The following is a 19,476-nucleotide window of genomic DNA, read 5'->3' on the forward strand; positions in this document are numbered from 1 at the left end:
AATCAAAATCGAGCATTTCCAGCATTCGGGTTGCATGACTGCAGGGAAGTCTCAGTTTCAAAAAAAAAAGTTTCAAAATCCTAAACAGGCTAGAAGGGATTCCCAGTGTGTCTGAAATGCAACTCCAAAGGCATCACAGCACGCAAATTGGTGCGTTTGCTCGCTTGCACATCACCAGCACGTTTTAATGCTCATCTAGTCCATCACCCAAGGCAGCACTGAGATGCTTCCAACATCCACCAACAGTAACGCAGCAAAGCGGCAAGCAGCAACCCCCAGGAGTGCTCCTAACCTTCTCCACGGAGAAAGAGAGGGAAGGGGACCAACAAGCACACCAAAGCTGTTCAACAACTCCACTTTTAAAAAGACAACACAAACCCCCCTGCATACTCGCAGAGAAGAAAAACCCTCAAAGACCTGCGCTTCAGTGTGTCTCAGAACCTCTCCCGGTGAGCTTCCACGCTGACTCCTGCCATGCCTTAACTCCAGCACTTCCCCCAGCCCATCTCAAGTGCCAGGACAGCCAGGGACCACCACAGGGACCCCTGCGCTGTCAAACAGCTCCCCAGCCACACAGACCAGCCATGCATTAGGGCAGGAGCGCTGCATGCAGGGCAGCTCCCCGAGCACTGGCACCCAGCTCCAGCGCCTCGAAGCAGCCATGCTTCAGACAGGGCAAGGGGAGAAACGTAAGGAGTTGGAGTCCCAGCATGGGAACAAGGACAGACTGGGAACAGACCACCCATGCTGGTGTTTCTGGAGTTTCTGATAGCTAAGATGTTTGGGTTTCTCTCAGCCCCACTGATTGGGTACAAGGTTGGCCCAAGCTCTAGATGTCTGTGGGGATAGGGAGGAGGGAATCAGGACTGGGGAGTAAATTCCTTTTGCATCCCCAACACCCTCTGATTTTTTTTTATGGATTAGTCTAACAGCACAGGCAGCTGGGGGTGCTTCAAGCTGCAGCACAGCTCAGTTACAGCACAGCAGAGGACACAGCCTCCACCACACTGGTCTGCAGATCCCCCACTGCCTTCTGCTGTGGAGACAGGGTGAAGCCACAGGGAAAACCTACACTCTCCACCATCATTGCCAGACTCTGACATGCACGGTCGGAGGTGAACAAGCCGTGGAAAGACAGAGAAGAGGAGGGGCAGGGGGAAAAGAAAGATAAAAAAGAAGATGGGAGGAAGTGGAGTAAAAGGCTTTTACTTACCCGAACTGCAGGGTGTGCCTTGAGCAGTTAAAGACAGAGCCTTATGGAGCAGTTCAGCCGTATCACACACAGTGTAAAGCTTGGGGTTAGCGTCCAGCATGCGACTGTTTTGTTTGCAAAAAGAACCCCCACACACAGGTCGTCCTCTTTCACTTTGTGTGTTTTGTTTGTTTAAATCCCGGAGGGTTAGTTAAACTTGTAAGCAAGGATGTCAGTTAATCTTAAAAACAGTTGACATGGAACACAAACTGTACGGGGACACATCATGCTCAATTTAGCGCGTTCTGCTTTGCATTTTTTACTTTCATAACTTTTCTCTGACAGTTGGATGTTTCCAGCAAGCAAATGTTAAGAGTTCTTCATGCTCCCTCTACAGTGAAGCAACTGCACCGCACAAGAGCCGCAGGGATTGTCTGGCAGACGGGACCCCCAGCGAAGTCCCACTGCCATCTCTGTTTTGTTTCCTGGCCTTCATCGAGAGCATGAGTGAAAACTGTTCCAGCCCGAGCCTCAAAGCGTGCTCATGCTGCATGAATACAGCCCAGCAACCCTGAAGAAGGCATTTTCCTCCCCAGGAGGGAGGAAAAGGGAAGGGAAAAAGTGTCCTTTCCATGGGCAGGCTGCTCTCAGCTGCTCTGCTGGCAGCAGCAGCAGCAAAGCTGGGATATTCCAACAGCGATGAATGAGTTGGTTTGCTCACCGCAAGCTTTCTGCTGCCAGCACGAGGGCTAAAGGGCAACAGAAAACGTTTACTGCACTGAGACACCTGAAATGTGCTACTGGAACACCTGAAAAGTCCCATTTGGAGAGAAACACTCTCTGTTAAGGGGAAGGCTGGACAGGCAGCCCCATCACTCTCTTCCCATGAGCAGCTTGAACAGAGCTTCACTCACGGACCCAACGGCCAAAACCTGCGTCACGCATCCAGATCTGAGCGGGCTCTTGCTTCAGAGTACAGGGAGCCAGCAAGCAAACATACAAATATATCCATCGACACATGTATACACACTTACAGAACACGTACACATAAATCTGTGAATGACCGAAGACAGCTCGTAACAGAGGCAACATGGGTGCACTTCCAGCCCTCCCTACCCAGCGAAACAAGGTTGGGGACTGGCGGGAGCGCTGGGGATGTGAACAGGGTGCTGAAGATCTCCCAGGTCAGCTGAGGGCCTGGGTGATGCAGTCGCCTTCCACTGGGGAGAGCAACTTTCCTCAGCCACAGCTGAGACAAACCTCTCACCGGACCCTGAGATGTACGAGGCCGCACAGGCAAACACCTTTCTACAGAAACCCACCTTCTTGTGTCTTGTGCACGTGGGCAGGCTGCGAGATGGGGCTCTCTGCAGTCAAAGCACTGAGAGGACATTCCCCAGAGGACACCGGGGACCATTTCCAGGACACTGACACCCTTGTCCAGCAAGTGTGAACAATCCAACCCTTGTGCACGGGGCAGGGCTCTCATGAAAACCATCACAAAGGAAACTGTGCCATTGACCTGGAAGGCAGCAGGTAAATGGCTCCTGCTTGGCCTCTAGGGATCACCCCAGCCTCGATGCTTCGGGTGAGGTATGGACAGAAGAGAAACGAGGGTAACCACGTGCAAGTAAGAAAGTCAAGGGGCTGTGAGAGGCTGGCGGCCATGAGACACACAAACGAGCAAGACCTTTTTCACACCCTGAGGAGTGGCCTGTGTCCGTGCAGCCACAGGACCAAGCCAGGACCAGTACCTTGTGCTCCGTCTCCTGAGCCAGCTGGCTCTGGAGCTGCTGGAGCTGCTCCGTGGAGTCGCTGCAGAGCACCTGGTAGGTCTCCTTGAGAGCACCAATCTGAGCAGAAATCTGTTCCTTCTCCGGATGGGAAAGCCTGCCAGGGGAAGGAGAAATCTCTCAGGGAAACTGCACAAACCAACTCCCAGCTCTGCAGAATTAACATGTTCTTCTGGTGAAGGAAAAGGCCAAACATACCACGAGTTCCCTCTCCCAATCCTCACCCAGAACAGCTGAAAGCAGCAAGGGTAACTGCTTGGATAACTGCATTGTAATGACCAAATCCCCAAATTATACAGGGCTGGATCACTATTGAACAGGACTAATATTGTCCCAATAGCACAAATAAGTCGCATATTTCACAGCTCTTGCTGCAGATAAGAAAGACGACATGAGTCACATCCAGCTCATCCCTGTTTATAACAGGAGTCGGGCACTGGACCCCAGGGATACCAGCCCACCAGCCCTAAGGTCTCTCATCTGCCCCTGCTGCTCTCCCTGCCTGTCCCCTCCTTGGGCTACACTCACTTGTGGCTGTGTTTTGCCAGGAAGATCTGTGAAGTTTTGATGGCCTCAGAGACCTGCTCCTTCTTCGCAGCCAGCTCCTCATTCAAGGCCTGGAAAAAAAAAAAAGACAGAAGCTTAATTCATCTGTGGAAAAGAGCAGAAGTCACACACTGACAGTTGCCCCTGGTTTACCTGTTGCTCTGAGATGGATTTCTCAATGTCACCCAGCTCTCTGCTCCCAGCAGCAGCCGTCCTGCCTTGCACACTCTGCTTCAAGCTCAGGGCCCAGCCCAGGAGTTCCTTCACCTTGTCCACATGCTCCTGCTTCTCTTCCTCCACTACTTTCTGCAGACAGAAGGAGGAAGATAATCATGTCAGATTTCCAAAGGTGGAGCAGGGTGCTCTCAGGATCAGCACCCAAGATGTAACCTCAACATGGAGCAGCATCCTCGGGAGCGGTGGGAAATGAGCCAGCACATTTTGTGTAGAGTTCAGTTCCCCACAACATCCTCACCTCCTCCTCCTCCAGCCGCCGGAGAGCATCGCTGATGTACTTCACGTGCTGCGTGGTTAACGTTACCAGAGCTGTGTAGCGAGTCCGCAAATCCATGAACTGCACAGGGAGAGAGGGGTAAACGGGGTGCATCAGTCACAGCCGGAGGATCCCAAGCGATGTACTTTACAGCACAGACACAGATGCACCATCTCACTTGGGAAGCCCCCCGGCACCTCGCAGACCCCATACCACATCAATGAGATGCAGCAAGGCTGATGAGGAGGGTTGTGGCCACACAGGGCATGCTGCACAACACTGGAGCGATGGGGAGACTCCGGTCACGGACACTGGGGCAGATGCTCAACTCTTACAAGAGGATCTTTAATATCCCCACAGAGCTGTCAGGCCCTTGGGTCCCTAAAGGGCTCACCCCAAAGATCCACAGGCAGTAACGGTGCTTGGTGCTGTGGTTATTTACCTCACGAGGTTGAAGGGCTGAGCCGACCCCGCTGGATTTGATCCAGGGGTTCCCCAGAGTCCAGGTATTTCATACCTGGTGCTTAGAGCACTAACCATCCTCTCTGGCTATTGGAAAAAACAGCGATGGTGGAAACTTTATTTATACAAGAGAGTTCAGCAGAAAGGAGCTCCTTTCACAGAGGCTGCTTGGCCGTTTGCTCGGCATCAAAGAACCCCCACGTGGCTTCTCCCTCACAAAGGCAGGCGGATGGCTGCGCTCCTACCTCCTGTGTGATGGCGTCCGAGGATGAGAGCATGCGCCGGCGTTTCATGGGAGACTTCTGCTGCGACTCGACAAACGCCCTGTACGTCATGAGCTGCAACTCGTAGTCCTGCAAATGCAACCAGGGGTGGAGAGACATGAAGTGTGCGAGATGCAGACCCTGCTGGGGCCCAGCCAGCCTTATCTAGGTGCAGGAGGGGACACGTACCTTCACGGCAGCCGAGTATTGCTGGGAGAATTTCTGACACTGGTCTAGTTTGGCTTGATTTTTCTCGATTTCTGCAGCCAAAGCCTTCAACAAAATTCAAAGCAAAAAAGAGTTGTCAGCTGCTGTGGATGTGAGCTGAATTTCAGTTCCCATCCCTCCCCTTTTGGGTAAAATCTTTATCCTCTTCAATTTTTTATACAAGGGCTCATCTCCGCCTCAAGCTGAGCAGTTTCTCTGCTTCCCAGACACGCAGCTCAGGCCCGCAGCCTCTTCCCCACTGCGTGTCATACTTTCAAGCTCACAGATGAGATTTTAGCAATAGAAAAGAAGTGACACAGTCACTGCAGCAACTGCGCTGTCAAGACATCACAAGCTCCTGCTTTACCGTTTGCTGGCTCAGCTGCTCCGACAGCACCCGGCTGTCCTCTGCCTGCCCAGGCTTCATCAGCTCCTGCTGGACCGTGATCTCCTCGATCCACTGGATCAGGGTGCTGTGGCACTGCCGGTAATCACTCAGCACTTCCTGGATGCTCTCCAGCTCCGCGTGGCTGAGAGAAGGACCAAGATACATAAGAGGAGGGCGAAATGCCACCGTAGGCTACTGGGATATCCCAGCCACCAGCGGGAATCCCGTCTGCAAAGCCAGTGCTGCGAACAAGCCTGACCCAAGCTCTTAGCTGAAGCATGAAAGTAAATCTGTGAAACGAGGCAGGAGGTTTCTCACCGGGTCTCAATCTGGGCACAAACTCGCTGCCAGCGATCCCACAACTGGCTTCCCTTCTCCTGATAGCGCTCGAGGTCGATGCTGCGCTCTTGTCTCAGCCGGTACAGCTGCTCTCCCACCTCCTTCGCCTTTGCCATCTCCTCCTCCAGAGTAGAGAAGACAGAGCTCTTGTCCTTCACTTCCCCAAGCCATTGCTGCAACACCAGCAAGAGACAGCACTGGTTCAACATCATGGAAAGCAAAAGGCTCAGCACGTCAGAGAAGCCCTCCTGCCCAGAGCTGATGAGCCTCAGAAGGGGTTTCGCTTCCCACCCTCCTTAACCTGCAAAGAACTGGCTGCTTAGAGGAGGTGCAAAATGGAGGGGACCACGTTCCCAGCTTGGAACAAGTCAGGCTGGTTCAGCCCTGTCCTACAGCAAGAAAAACGGCATACAGGACAAATTCAGCAGAGGAAGGGAAATGCCAGAGCGATGGCTGGTTTCTGCCTGCCCCAAGAAGCAAAGAGCACCAACCTGTAACGCTGCTCTGTGAGACTGAATAGCCGCCAGGTCAGCGGGAACTGCCTCTTCTTGGCTCAGCTTCACCTCGTACCCTTTGACCAGAGATTCTGCTCCTTGGGTGTTACGAATAATAATGCCAATCGTCTTCAACCTGGCGAATCAAACAGAGGAAGCACAATGACATCCAAAATTCAGCAGAGATCCTCTTGATCGCGAGGCTGTTTGCACCGTAAGCCACAGGGGGATGGAGCTCAGTTACGGTCCAGCGTGAGGTGAGTCAGAGGGTCAGAAGAAGGCAGATTCAAAAAGGTGTTTGGGAACAGAGGCAGGCCCCAACTCACTTGTCCAGGTAGATGGAAGACAGCCCATACATCTGCTCCATCTTGTTCACCACCAAGTCAAGTTCAGAACGCAAGTGGGGCGTGCTGGGCCCCGCAGTCGCCTTGTCGAGGAAGCTGTAGCACCTCTCGGAAACAAACCGCAGGTCCGACTGCAGCTGTTGCAGATCCTCCTGCATGTGCTACAGGAGGAGGAGAAGGAACGTGAATCCAGCAGGATTGCCCATGGCAAAGGATATGGTATGAAATGAAGGAGGGAGCCCACGTGGAGAGGATTCCTGCTACCTCCTGTGCAGCAAGATCCCCACGAACCCCACACATACACCCCAGAGAAGTTAAAGCTACTTTTGGCACATGCTAAAGATGGCCACCATCTCCCTCCCCATCACATTTCCCAGCAGCGGGACTGACCTCCTGCTCTGCAATGCGGATGGTGTTCTCCTGGATAGTGTCACCATCTGCTCGTGCACTGCTCGGGGACTGGATCCGGCTCACCAGCCTCTGCTCGCACTCGTCCAGGCGTAGACGGATATTCTTGAGCTCAGACAGATACGTCCTGGCAACAGTCTCATCCTTGTCTTCTGCAAGTCACAGACAAACCAAAACAGCTCAAACAACCCTGGCCAGTGTCTGCCCTAAATGGGACCTGCTGGAAGCCCCGGAGCCAAGTGCAGCATCACGCTGACACACGGCAGCAGGATCTCTGCTCAGACGGAAAACACGTTAATCAAATCATGTCATTCAAATGCAGCGAAGAATGAGCCCAGCCACAGGGCACCTCGCTTGACAAAGCCGGAATCCTCAGTCTTAGGGGGACTCACGGTGCTGCTGTGTCATACGTGTCACCTCCACACATATTTTCTTAAAGATTAAAGAACCTCTTGCTCCGAGTGCAGCCTAATGACTAAACCCATCTCCAACAATATCAGGGTAAGAGGACTCAGCAGTTAAGCTGGAGCTGCAAAGCCAAGCCCCCTCTGCAGGAATATCGCTGGACAAAGCCCGAACACTTGAATGGTTGGAGAAATAAAGAGAGCAGCTGCTCAAACCATCAACCAGCTGGCTCAGAAAAAAAAAAGAATCACAGAATCATTTTGATTGGAAGAGACCCTTAAGACCATGAAGTCCAATCATTAAAAGAAAATGAAGCTATCCCATAAATCCTTTGTTTATGAGTCCCTGCAGCTCCTGGTTAAGCCATCAGCCCTCTGAAGCTCACCGTTCTCCATGGACTCCAGCAGCTGCCGGATGTGTTCCTTGGAAGACTCCACTTCCTCCTCCAGGCGCAGCCGGTCAGACACCGAGAAGAGCTCCGAGTCGCGGCTGTCCTGCAGGAAGTCCTCGTAGTGCACCTGGAGGCTCTTCATGGCTTGCTGGCACTCCCCTTGCGCTAAGGATCTGAGCTACAGGAGGAAAAGCAGCACATCTGAGCACCTGGGATAACCTTCTGCAGCTCACCTGAAGCCACTGGCCCCAGCTTCATCACCTTCGGTGGCCAAGTAAGTGTTTTGTCTTTAGAGAAGCAAGGGCTCCTCCGGACCAGCCTCATGCTCCCCTCCAGCCTTGCTCACTCCCTGATGACATGCTAACTCCACGATCTCTTAGGCTCTTTACAGCTCAGCAGCAAACTGCTGATGCTTTTTTCCAGGGAAAATGTTTGAGCAGAACCCCCAAACTCATGTTTTCCCACTGTTCAAGATGCCCTGACTTCCCCAGCCTTGCAGTCTCTGGTCCTCCCTTCCTTCTCAACCACATGAAGCAGCCAGGACAGTGACAAATGCATCCCCGGAGCCAGGCCAAGAGGCTCCTACTGTACCTTTTCCATGCTGAAGCTTTGCACCAGGGCTATGTCCTTCTGCAGGTAGTTCCAGGAGATGAGACTCTTTGTGTTCATGTGGAGCTGGTGCCAGAGAGCCATCACTTTCTGGTACAACTGTTCTACCCTGCGAGGGGAAGGAGCAGATCTGTCAGCCCTGGATATCCCCAGCACACTCAGCCCTCACCCTGTTAATGCATTGGCCATCGCCGCTGGCCAGTAGCCCACCAAGCCAGCAACCCCAGCCCAGCAGATGCTCCTGCTGCTCAGAGCCAGAGATCCTGGAGGGACTCCTCCTCCCAAGGCATCGTTTTTAGTTTTGCGAGCTACTATGGCAGTTGCTGCAATGGGGTTTGCAGCTGTATAACCATGAGGGGCTCCCTCCCTGGCCCCAAATCAGCTGTGCCACTACTCCTACTCCTCCAGCCCAGCTTCCCTCCCTTTCCCACTCTAGATCTGTCCCCTCCACGCCACCAACCTCCTCCCCACCTCCCTGCCATTGCACCTCTGGGACCCCCCACAGCAGAGACCAGTGAGTTACCTGTTGGCCATCTCGATGGCCTCTTTGTTGGGCGGCGGGATGAGGAAGCAGACAGAAGGCACCATGGCCTCGTTTCCCGTGGGGCTGATCACCTTCCACTTGGTCCTCTGGGAATTGTCCTCCAGCACACACTCGTCGTTCCTGCAGATGGTGATCTGCAGCGGCACCAACACCACCCGGCCCATCAGAAACCAGCAGCCAGGCTGCTCGTGCCTGCCCCTGCTGCCAGCTTCCCTTCTGGGGGTGAGCCAGCTCCCATAAATATATATTTTTTATTCGGTTTTAATCAAGCACAAGCCTGGTATAGTGCCAAGCAGTGAAGCACACTCATGTCTGGAGAGGAAGGGACAAGGAAGTTAAACAGTGTTGGCTACCACCCACAGGCTTATTTGGCTGATGAAGCTCATCTCCTTGGGGAAAAGGAGTTTAGCTCCTGCCCAGAATAAATGTGAGACTGGAAATCTGCTCCGGGAAAAAAAGCCACGCTACTTCCCTCCTTCTATCTTCCCACTCCATTCCTGTGCTCCACTGACAGACACCATGGAGCTCAGTGCGGGCGTTGCTCTCCTGCCTCGTCCCTGCCTTCCCTTTCAAAGTTACACCAAGACCCTTCCAGCCCTCACCTCAATCTGCCGATAGTCACAGACAGCCTTGATGGGGATCGTGCTCTTCACGAAGTGCTCCGGGTTCCTGGGCCGGAGCTGAACGATGCTTTTGGACCGTCCCACCAGGCTGGCGACAGAGCTCTTAGACTGAATGAGCTGCTCCTTCTCATCCTGGCAGAAAGAAGGATGAAGGACGGGTTGCTCCAGGCAGGGGAGAGGAGGCTTCTTTCAGGCATTTCGGCACCCCCCACCCCCACGCTAGCCATCAAGAGCTACGCTGGGATCTCAGGGGCCAAACAAACACATCAGGAGGATCCTGCTGCCCTATCGGGATGGGAAGAGGGGTCAGGAGGTGGGATGGGAGGGAGAACAGACTCCAAGCCAGGGTGGCACCTCTCCGCTACTACTCCCACTGCCCTGCGAAGCTGCATGCACACCTCCAGCTCTTTTGCTGCTAGGACAAAAAAACATTTTCTTTCAAAAAGGAAAAAAAAAGAACACAACATACACCAAAATTAAAGTCCCAGGAGATGAAAGGGGCCAAGAGCAGGACAAGCTCCAGCCCCAGGCCAGGGACATTTAGTTGTCTGGAGGAGACCCCAGAAGCATGCTCCTTTTCTACAGCAAAGGATGAAGGAATGCTTAAACCAATGGCTGGAATGGGATACGATGGATTAGGCGGATAAGACATCTCAGGAGAAGGGGCTAGTGGTGGAGTGATCGCACAGGTCTCTGCGTTCGGGGAGAGATTTGTCAGTTGGAGGAAGATGCTCCATAATCGATTCCCACAAGTCCCTGCTGGGTTCGGTGGTGGGACAACCCAGGGGACCAGTGGCAAAGCTCCCCTGGAACAGCCTCCGGCACCGATGGAGACGTGTGTGGATCACAACACTGGCAGCTCGTGTGATTAGTGGCAGCTCACGCCGCTCTGGCTGCAGAAAGGATCCCAGAAAAATGCTCTCCCTCATGCTTGGTACTCAGGGGGTTGGTTAGTGGGCTGACAACAGTGGAGGATAATTTAATGGCAAAAAAAAAAAAAGAAAAAGAAAAAGAATAAATGATTAAATAAACTACCTGTGCCTGTCCCAGGGAGCATGATTGGAAGAAATACAACTTTAACTTATCAGGTAAGAAAGAGTAATATAGCTGAGCTCAGGGCAGCTGCCCTAGTTCTGAGACCGTGGCCGCTCTCCAGCTGCCCAGATAAGCCGCTCCCACCCCAGACGGTGCCTGCCAGACTGCTGGGTTTCAGGGCTCCAAATACAGACCCCAGGAGCCAGAGTTTTGGTAGTGCTGCAGGGCAGACCAGGACAACCCCGAGACCGTGACAGAGAGGACAGGATGCCCCCAAACCTCCAGGAGAGAAGACGGTGAGCCCAGCTGATGTATCCTCACGAACACCCAGTGATGGCATCCCAGCTTCACTGGGGCCACGCTGGAGATCAGGTGTGCACTAAGAGCAATGCCAAAGCAGCCACTTGCCTCCACACACTCAAATATCACCTCCTGGCACTTCCACCAGCAGCTCAGGGGTTAACTCACAGCCAAACTCTCCCCCTGCCCCGGGGTTCAAACACCATCTGACACTTTGCTCCTCTGGGTTTGGGTTTAGGCTGGGTTTTTTCAGGCCAATTTGGACAAGAAGATCACTGCAGGATTGCCGGTCATCTGCTCTCTGCTTCGCCGCAGCTAAGCCAGGCCACGTGTTCAGAGATCAGCACTGCCGAGGGCCCGTCCCTGCGGGCAGCCGGGCTGCCCTGGCTCTCCCCACACCGACACAGCTACATGGATTAAGAGGGGATTTGGTCTGGATAAAGAGCAGGCATTTCTCTGCATCCCACCGTGCTCCTAGCGAGCACCAGCTCAAGAACAGGACTGGGAGCATCCTACGGGCTCTGCTGACACCTCCATCAGCAGAACATGACCAGCTCCATGCAGACCAGGATGCTGTGATGGGGAAGAACCAGCTCAGATGTTTAACTTTGCCACATCTCAAGCTATGAGCTTGCACAGGCGGCTCTTCATCCCAAGGACACAGAAAGAGGCTGACCAGTGCCTCTAAACAAGAGCACCAGGATTCAGCTGCCATGGGCAATGGTGCATCCACACAGCCTGCACCCTGGGGCCACATACAAGCACACGCAGCAGCTCCAACAGAAAGCAGAATGTTGGCCAAGATGGGGAAACACGTTACACGAAACCATGTCACTGCAAGAATCAAACGAGCCCAGATTTCCCCAGGAAGTAGGAGGTGCCTCAAGCAATGCTGCTGTGCTGAAGCACAAAGGCCACCCATCACCCAGAACCCACCATGGAGTCCTGCAGCAGGTCCTCCAGCCGCGTCAGGCTCGTGTTGTGGTCGCAAGAATACTTCCTTTTGATGGAGTCCTGCAGGTTGCGCAGGTAGGTCTCTGACTCCCGGGCGTCACTGAAGAACTGCAAAGGCAAAGAGGGTCACGGAACCCTGCACAAGTCCATGGAGCAGCACACAGTGTGTCAAGGGACCACCCCAACATGTCAGCCAGCAGCTCCCAATACTATTCTGCCCTTTGGGCTGCAGAGGCAGCAAGCATCACACATGGATGGCCCAAACTACGTGGAATTGGATCCCTTTCACCCTAGCGAGACATCCCCAAAGAGCAGAAGATGATTCAGGAGAATGCAGCCCCCATGAGCACCACAAATCCCTCCTTCTCCCTCCCCTGCAGGGACCAGCAGCATACGATGCTCATGCAGCCGATGGTGACCAGGAAATTTGGGCTGTCGCTCCCAAGTACCTGGAAATAGGCAGCGTTCTCCTTCACATGCTGTTCCACGCACAGGCAGAGCTGCTTAATCCACTGCCACTGGGTCTGCACGGCAGCGCTGTAGGCCTGAGGAACACACACCAAAGGGCTGTGAACAACGAGCGTTTCCCAGCCAGGAGGGTCACGGGAAGGACACAGCTACAGCGGCAGGATGTACAGAAACAGGCAAGATCTGGCTGCAGCTGGGAGGCTTTGGACATGGGCACGAAGAGCAGGAGACAGCTGAGCCTGGACCAGCGATGCTGGGGGCTGTGGCAGGTGCGGGTTTGCTTTCTGCTGCCCCAGAGAGAAACCCCAGGGAGAAGCACGTCCCTGCAGCCCTTCCCTTCACCACCACGGTTTTCCTGCGAGACCGGCTAACTCCAACGGAGCCAAGGCCATTCCCTGCACCACCTCGCTGCAGGAAAGGCTGGTACAAGCATATCTGTGCCTTATTTTGAGGAGGGGATTATTTGGGAATGGCCTCGAGCTTCTCATTGCACTCCCCAAACTGAAACAGCTCTGTGACTGCACTGATGTTCTGCCACCTTAAAACACTTCATCAGCCCTGGCTGCCCGTAAGGTGTCCCATGAGGTGGGACAGCAAGTTTCTCAGTCCCGGGTGAGAAGACTTGCTGCCAGCCGATATTCAGGGCTCCTCCCAGCACCTCCGTGTAGCCGCTCACCTCTACGGTTTGCTTGGCCGGGTGGTTTTCCAGGGACAGCAGCTCCGCTGTGTCTTGGAGGGAGCGGAAAACGTCCTGCTTCTCTTCCAGTTCCGTCATCAGCTCCTGCGTGATGGAGACAAGCGAAGCCCAGGTCAGCTCCGGGGAGCAGCCTTACTCAGAGCACATGTCCAGCTAACGCAACACACAGCATGGAAGCGCTGCAGTAAAGACCAGTGGACCTCAGGGAAACCAGCACGGCTCAGGGGAGCTCCACAGCCGATTCCCAGTGGGATGCCTCAAACACACAGGGCAGATGTAACACAGGTACTGGAAACTTCCCCAGGGACCTCTTCAGTTCCAGGCAGTGTGATTGTGGAAGGACAGCAATTCAGCTACACTGCTATAAAGAGGAATCAGTTCTCCTCTTTGGCTCGGACAATTTTTTCCCCACTAAAGATGCCTTTAGTTCCAAATGGTGCTAAAAAGACAATTTGTGATGCCTTTTTGTTTGAAACTCATTTGAACAAACACTTCCTTGCACTTTCTGCTCTTTCATCAGCTGCACTCCTGAGCTACAAACTCAGTGACTTGGAGGGAACATCCACCTCTGGGGACAGGTCTGTTGGTAACTGAAGGTCTGACAGCGGATCAGAATCAGCACCCGCCCCACCAGCCCTGCCCTGGGCTCACTCACCGAGAAGTAGTTTCTCTTGGCTGCAATGTTGGGGTTGTTGTCACTCCAGTCGTAGGCTAGTTCCTCCTCCTCCTTCTCATTCAGCCAAATCAGCTCAGCCGTGGCCCGAGACACAAACCCGTGCAAGCTCTGGAGGTGTCTCAGCCGGAAGCTTGAGGTTTCCTGAACACAACAAAGCATGACTCCTCTTCCCTGTTCTGCAGGTGACAAGTTTCTTCCCCCCTCCCCAGCCTCAGAGCAAGGTGGCAGGGATGGACCCCGCACTCCCTGGGCAGTTCTAGAAGCTCACTCAAAGCCCACTCACCATCAACTTGCAGTACTGTGTCTCCAGCTTGCCGAGCGTCTCCGTGTAGCTGGCACGGAAATTCTGAGACATTTTACCCTAACGGATGAAAAATGCTCCTGTTACCTGACACAGGACGGCATCCCTTCAAACCCCATCTCCAAATATTTCTCCCCAGCTTTGTGAGAGCAAGAGCAGGCACAGAGGATGGCTCAGGGTAGCAGCCTCTTGCACCGGCCCAGCGTTATTTCAGAAGCTCCATCCCAGGTACCATTACCCATCCCAATGCCCTCACCTTCCCCACACTCTGTGCCACACACTGTGTCACCCAGCCCGTGCCACCATACCTCGTACATCCTGGCCTCCTTTACGCTGGAGCCCAGGTCCTCCACACTGGTGTGGACATGCCGCTGGGTCTCCAGCTGGGCTTCCACGCTCGGCAAGTCAGTCCCCCACTCTGCCCGCTCCAGTCTCATCTGAAACAGGCCAAGAGGTTGAGGTCAGCACTCCTTATTTGCAGGAGCGTATCTCCAAAGGACATGAGGTCGCTCAAGAGGGAATAAACACCACACCAGTCCTGGCAGAAGGTCCTAAGCCAGTGCTCCAGCACTGAAACACTTCTGGGACAGCCCACACAAGCTTCACACCCATGGAACACCAAAGGACTGACCGCACCAGTACAGATTTGTTTCAGGCTTTGAAAAGATCTTCTGATACCCACTGAGCAGCAGGATCAAGAGAGAAAACCCGACTCAAGGCAAAAGCATCCAGAAACTTTGACCCATCAAAGCAATTATTCACAGATAAAGGCAGGAAGATGCCCAGACCAGCTTCCTGCATCAGTGTGAGCAGAGGCAGGAAATCTGGCCCAGAGAGCCAGCACTCACCTGCATTTCCTCCACCCAGGCCAGCAGCTCGTACACGAACCGGAGGCTGCCCTCATCTTCGGAAGAGGAGATGGCCACCAGCTCCGTCCTGGTCATGGGCTTCCGGAACCAGGAGGCAGAGGAGGTGTGTAGCCCTTTTGTCAGGGACTCGCCCTTCAAGTGAGATGTGCTCAGTGTGGAAGTGGGCACCAGCTCCAGGGTGGAGAAGTGGCCTTTCCTGTAGAGGTTAGTGCATTCCAGCCTCAGTGTTACCAGCTCGTCCTGCAGCCGCATGATCCTGGAGGAGCAGGCAAGGGTAAGAATATAGAATGTAGGTAAGAATATAAGGTCATGGAATCGTTCTGGTTGGAAGAGACCTTTAAGTTCATGAAGTCCAAGCACTCCCCCAGCACTACCCCTGTCCCTCAGAACCACATCGACACGTCTGTGAAACCCCTCCAGGAATGGGGACTCCACCACTGCCCTGGGCAGCCTGGGCCAGGCCTGGACAACCCCAATGGGGAAGAAATGGTTCCTCAGGGATAACCTCAACCTCCCCTTGTTTCCTCTCGTCCTGTCACTTGTATTAGGGAGAAGAGACCAATCACCCCTTGCTCCAAACTCTTGTCAGGGAGTTGTCACATGCGAGGTCTCCCCTGAGCCTCCTTTTCTCCAGGCTGAATGCCTCCAGGTCCCTCAGCCGCTCCCCGGTGCACTTGTGCTCATGAGATGTACACACACTCTCTCTCTGCCCACAACACAGCAGAGAAGCCCCATGCAGCAGCCCCTGACCGCATTTCTCCATCCACAGACCATCCTGGACACGGTGTCTCTCACCTGAACACCAGCTCCTCCAGCTGGTAGTAATTCTCATCCCGAAGGATCTGCACATCCACCTGGAGCTGGCGGATGAGCCCCTCGCACTCCTGCAGGTACATCACCACATCGGATTCGTACTGCACGGGCTGGCCCGACTCCAGGTGAGCAGCGTCCTGCAGCGAGAGAAAGGTGCCTGAAAGCTGGGTCCCCTCAGCCCAGGGATCACACCAGCAGCCTAGCTTCAACTTTTAACACCAAAAAGATCCTTTGAGCCCCAAGCTTGACTTGAGCAACAGAACACGAGTTCATCACTTCCACCACACCCAGGACATCTCCTTTAAAAACGCTCCAGCAGAGGAACTGAAAGCTTCTGGTGAGAGCTGGGCTCCTGTAGTTGGTAACCACAGGCAGTTAAATGGGCAGCTCATTTCTTGCTGGACTTTAACCTTCTTTAGCTCTCAACCCTCAACGTCTCTTTCTCCCAGAACTAAACACCCCTCTTTAGAAATTTGCTCCCTACCAAGGCCGCTGCAGTCTGCAACCAAGTCCTTTCTGCCAGTCTTTTAGACAAAAAAAAAACCAACAAAAAAAACCCCAAAACAGATCTGGGGATTTTTAATCCTCGTTATACAGCACGCTTTGCCAGATCTGCAGTTCTCCTCCAAGCCAGCTCCTCTGCAGCCATCCAGCCTCTCTAGCTGCATTCCCAGAGGCAGCCAGATGCACGGCAAGGCCATTCCCCTGCCTCCCTGTCCCCAAAGTCCTTCTGTCACCAATCACCAGGTATCCATCACCCCCCTAGAGCCCTCCTAGGACAGATTCAGTGTCAGCAGGGAAAGGAAAGATGTCCAGAGGAAACCCACACTGAAGAGAGGGGAGGAGATGAGCATCAAAGAAGAGGCATGAAAACAAAAAAATAAATAAAAAAAAACAGGAATGGAAAAAATAACACCCCCCACTCACAGCCTGCAGCGTGTTCTTGGCGAGAGTGAGTTTTTCTTCACAGCTCAGAGCACCATTCTGGATTTTGTTAGCGATTTGTAGCAGCAATTCCAGCCTGCGACGACAGAGGGAAAGAAGATGAAGCGAGAGGCTTTGGGGCGTCCCTGCAGCCAGGGGAGCAAGGGACAGCCCCGCAGGGGACTCTGCCTCCTGTGAGCAGAGCACCGACCTCTCCACTGCCGGCCGCAGGAGCTTCTCGCGCTCCAGCATCTCTATGATGAGTTTGCCCCACTCCTCCTCCACGTCGTTGGGGTGGTACCCCTGGGGCAACTTGATGCGTCCAAATTCAATCCATACCTGGGGAAAACATCAACAGAAGGGCGTTTCCTACCTCCTCCTCCAGCTGGTTGGAGAGAGATTACAGCAAGGGGAGTGGGGCTCGAAGGCACCAGCTCGGCCTCTGCTCCTGCAGCGTGCTGCTTGCTACATCATGTACCCTGAGGGTTATTTCCACTTCTCCATTCCAAAACAAACCTGAACTGAGCACGCTTTGGTCTTTCTAAAAAGCACAACACTCCCACCTACAAGCCTCCGGGTACCCACGAGGATACTTACCTCTAACAGTTTGTAGAGCTCCTCTATCCTTCCTTTTTCCTGCTCTTTCGCTGGGATTTCGGTTTCTTTGAAGTGTATGTACTGGTTATAAAGTGCCTGGGATGAGAAAGGCTCATCAGAAACCACCCCAGGCAGTGCCACTCTCGGCACCGAGCACACGGGACACTGCAGATGGACCTCGTCCAGGCCTTACCTTTAGCTCTACAGGGTTCTGGGGGAAGGATTTGTCTGACATGAGTATCGTGTGCTGCTTGATCCACGAGATGAGGGTCTCCACGCGGCTCTGGTACTCCAGCCACCTCGAATCCACCTCCTGCGGGGCGAGAGGGCCCTTGCAGAGCTCTGCTGCCAGGCAGGTCTCTGCCTGGGAGAGGCAGAGCCCAGAGGGACCCAAGGTGCCACCCTCACACCTATGGGGTGGATCATTCCCCTGCACGTCTCTGCTGTGATGCCATCCCAGGTACAGGAAGGAGGAGGAGGAGGAGGATCCTCCTTGCAAGCTGCTCCCTGGAAGCCAGCTCAGCTCAAAACCCGCAGAGCCTGGGGAACACTGTGACCCTTCAGGCACATTGGCAGTTCACAGGGCAGACATGCTAATGGGGAAGCTCCTCCCTCCCCCCAGACTCTTTCACCCATCAGCCATCTTCTGTGGTGGACAGCAAACCTCCAAACCCTTCCCACAGCAACCAGCTGCCTCCCAAACTGCTGTCCCAGCCTCCCAACCCGCAGCGATGCTTACGATAGCGCTGATCCCTTCTCCTCCCTCAGGGACTTTGGGAAAGGCGTCATAGATTGAAGACACGTAAGTTATCACAGATTTCTCATCCGGAGAGGGGACATCCACATCTGACAAGGGGGAAGCAGAAAGGCAGTGAGGAATGGGAGCGGGCAGAGAGGTCGGCATCTCCCCGCATCAGCCGCCTCCCCCGGCTGCCCACCTTCGGCGTCCAGTAGCCGCGTGACCCCCAGCCGCTCCGCGATCTCGAAGGCCTGCTCCAGGTTCTCTCGGTTACTCTGGATCTGTACCCTCTCCATGTCCACCAGATCTGGCCTGCAAGACACACACCAGAGTCCCGACATCAGCAAACAATGCAAGGTGCCCAGGGTGGAGCATCCTGGACAGGCACCGCTGCCCCGGGTGAGTCCCGAGGGCTTGTCTGAGCCTCTATCCCAAGGCTGGTGGCTCTCCGAGGGGACCTGGGCTGCAGCACCTCCTCAGCTCATCCTCTTCAAGCTGTGAAGGAAAACCTCTTGTTTCCAGCTACCAGAAGCTGCTTCCTCACAGAGCCGTTGCTCTCAAGGCCACGCCAAGTGCCCTTGACTCAGCAGCCAGGGCAGAAGCCGTCCCTGCTGGCCCCAGCACTGGCTGGCTGAGCAGGCGGAAGGTGGTGGTGGGGTTATGCTGTGAACTGTGAGAGGTTTAATTGCTGCTTGAGAGAGCTCCGAGATCCTTGGATGGAAGTGCAGATGTAAGTGCTGCTATTCACGGAGAGCGGAAAGGGCAGCACTAACATGTAACACACTGCAGCACTCACCAGTTAAAAGCTTTTCTTTCTTCACTCTCTCCCCAACCTCATTCAAGATATTTTTCCTTCCACCTGATGTATTTGTTGCTCTTTCCAAGCATCCACCCCCCAGCTACCTGGCAGAAGAGATGATTTCCAGATAAAAGAGACATTGCTCCTTGCAAGCCTCACCTACATCTCCAAGCACCCCAGACCACCTCCAGGAGTCCTCAGCCCTTCCTCCCACCCCAGTGATGCTCTCCGCTGCTCCTACCTGTATCTGTGGATGAGGGCGTTGAACATCTTCCCATCGCTCCAGCATGAGGAGAAGTTGGTGCACTTCACCCCGATGTAACCCGCTGTCACCTTCTGTGTCCACAGAAGCAGCTTCTCCTTGGCCGACATATCCCCCAACTCGCCGCTGATGTAGATGTCGGAGATCTGTAAGGAAGCAGCACACCATGGGGTGATGCAGGAGGAGAAAAGGCTCCAACCGGCACATCCAGCTTCTGTGGACTTGCCCAAGACCTGGCAGCTGCCAGGAAGGGCAGGAGGAAGCTCCTGGTGACCATGGGGAGGAAGGGACCCCACAGCCACCAGACACGGGACTGGACCAGTGGACCTGCGGGGGAGTACTGTGGTGCCGAGGTGGGTCATGGTTTGGGCAGATTCAGGCAGGCACAGCCGTTTGCCAACCCCTTTTCACCAGGGCACGAGGTGCTGCTTGGCCACCGCTGGACCCTGGCTGCCCACCAGCACCGAGCTCACTGGAGCTGCTCCTCTGGAGTGGCTGGGGGCCCACGCGCCGCGCGGGCACCGCGGGGGGGGACGAGAGG

The 19,476-nt window shown here is 54.3% G+C and overlaps 1 protein-coding gene across 1 annotated transcript in view; it reads right to left on the minus strand.

The window, feature by feature from the left end:
* LOC104496280 (microtubule-actin cross-linking factor 1, isoforms 1/2/3/5-like) overlaps positions 1 to 19,476 on the minus strand; it is a 59,598-nt gene that overhangs the window by 25,981 nt on the left and 14,141 nt on the right. The window contains exons 6-35 of the mRNA XM_010139364.1: positions 18,915 to 19,081; positions 18,074 to 18,186; positions 17,875 to 17,981; positions 17,329 to 17,448; positions 17,136 to 17,231; positions 16,750 to 16,877; positions 16,542 to 16,635; positions 15,597 to 15,751; positions 14,781 to 15,057; positions 14,241 to 14,369; positions 13,915 to 13,992; positions 13,611 to 13,772; positions 12,935 to 13,039; positions 12,240 to 12,335; positions 11,773 to 11,898; positions 9,481 to 9,633; positions 8,858 to 9,012; positions 8,317 to 8,443; positions 7,720 to 7,903; positions 6,912 to 7,081; positions 6,504 to 6,682; positions 6,175 to 6,313; positions 5,663 to 5,856; positions 5,324 to 5,486; positions 4,939 to 5,022; positions 4,732 to 4,839; positions 4,007 to 4,105; positions 3,685 to 3,837; positions 3,514 to 3,602; positions 2,947 to 3,082 (exon numbers count right to left, since the gene is read on the minus strand). Coding sequence (XP_010137666.1) covers positions 2,947 to 3,082; positions 3,514 to 3,602; positions 3,685 to 3,837; positions 4,007 to 4,105; positions 4,732 to 4,839; positions 4,939 to 5,022; positions 5,324 to 5,486; positions 5,663 to 5,856; positions 6,175 to 6,313; positions 6,504 to 6,682; positions 6,912 to 7,081; positions 7,720 to 7,903; positions 8,317 to 8,443; positions 8,858 to 9,012; positions 9,481 to 9,633; positions 11,773 to 11,898; positions 12,240 to 12,335; positions 12,935 to 13,039; positions 13,611 to 13,772; positions 13,915 to 13,992; positions 14,241 to 14,369; positions 14,781 to 15,057; positions 15,597 to 15,751; positions 16,542 to 16,635; positions 16,750 to 16,877; positions 17,136 to 17,231; positions 17,329 to 17,448; positions 17,875 to 17,981; positions 18,074 to 18,186; positions 18,915 to 19,081 — 4,086 coding nt within the window. The remainder of the gene's footprint in view (positions 1 to 2,946; positions 3,083 to 3,513; positions 3,603 to 3,684; positions 3,838 to 4,006; positions 4,106 to 4,731; positions 4,840 to 4,938; positions 5,023 to 5,323; positions 5,487 to 5,662; positions 5,857 to 6,174; positions 6,314 to 6,503; positions 6,683 to 6,911; positions 7,082 to 7,719; positions 7,904 to 8,316; positions 8,444 to 8,857; positions 9,013 to 9,480; positions 9,634 to 11,772; positions 11,899 to 12,239; positions 12,336 to 12,934; positions 13,040 to 13,610; positions 13,773 to 13,914; positions 13,993 to 14,240; positions 14,370 to 14,780; positions 15,058 to 15,596; positions 15,752 to 16,541; positions 16,636 to 16,749; positions 16,878 to 17,135; positions 17,232 to 17,328; positions 17,449 to 17,874; positions 17,982 to 18,073; positions 18,187 to 18,914; positions 19,082 to 19,476) is intronic.

This window comes from Buceros rhinoceros, unplaced genomic scaffold (assembly GCF_000710305.1).
Source record: "Buceros rhinoceros silvestris isolate BGI_N320 unplaced genomic scaffold, ASM71030v1 scaffold16677, whole genome shotgun sequence".
Taxonomy (NCBI): domain Eukaryota; kingdom Metazoa; phylum Chordata; class Aves; order Bucerotiformes; family Bucerotidae; genus Buceros; species Buceros rhinoceros.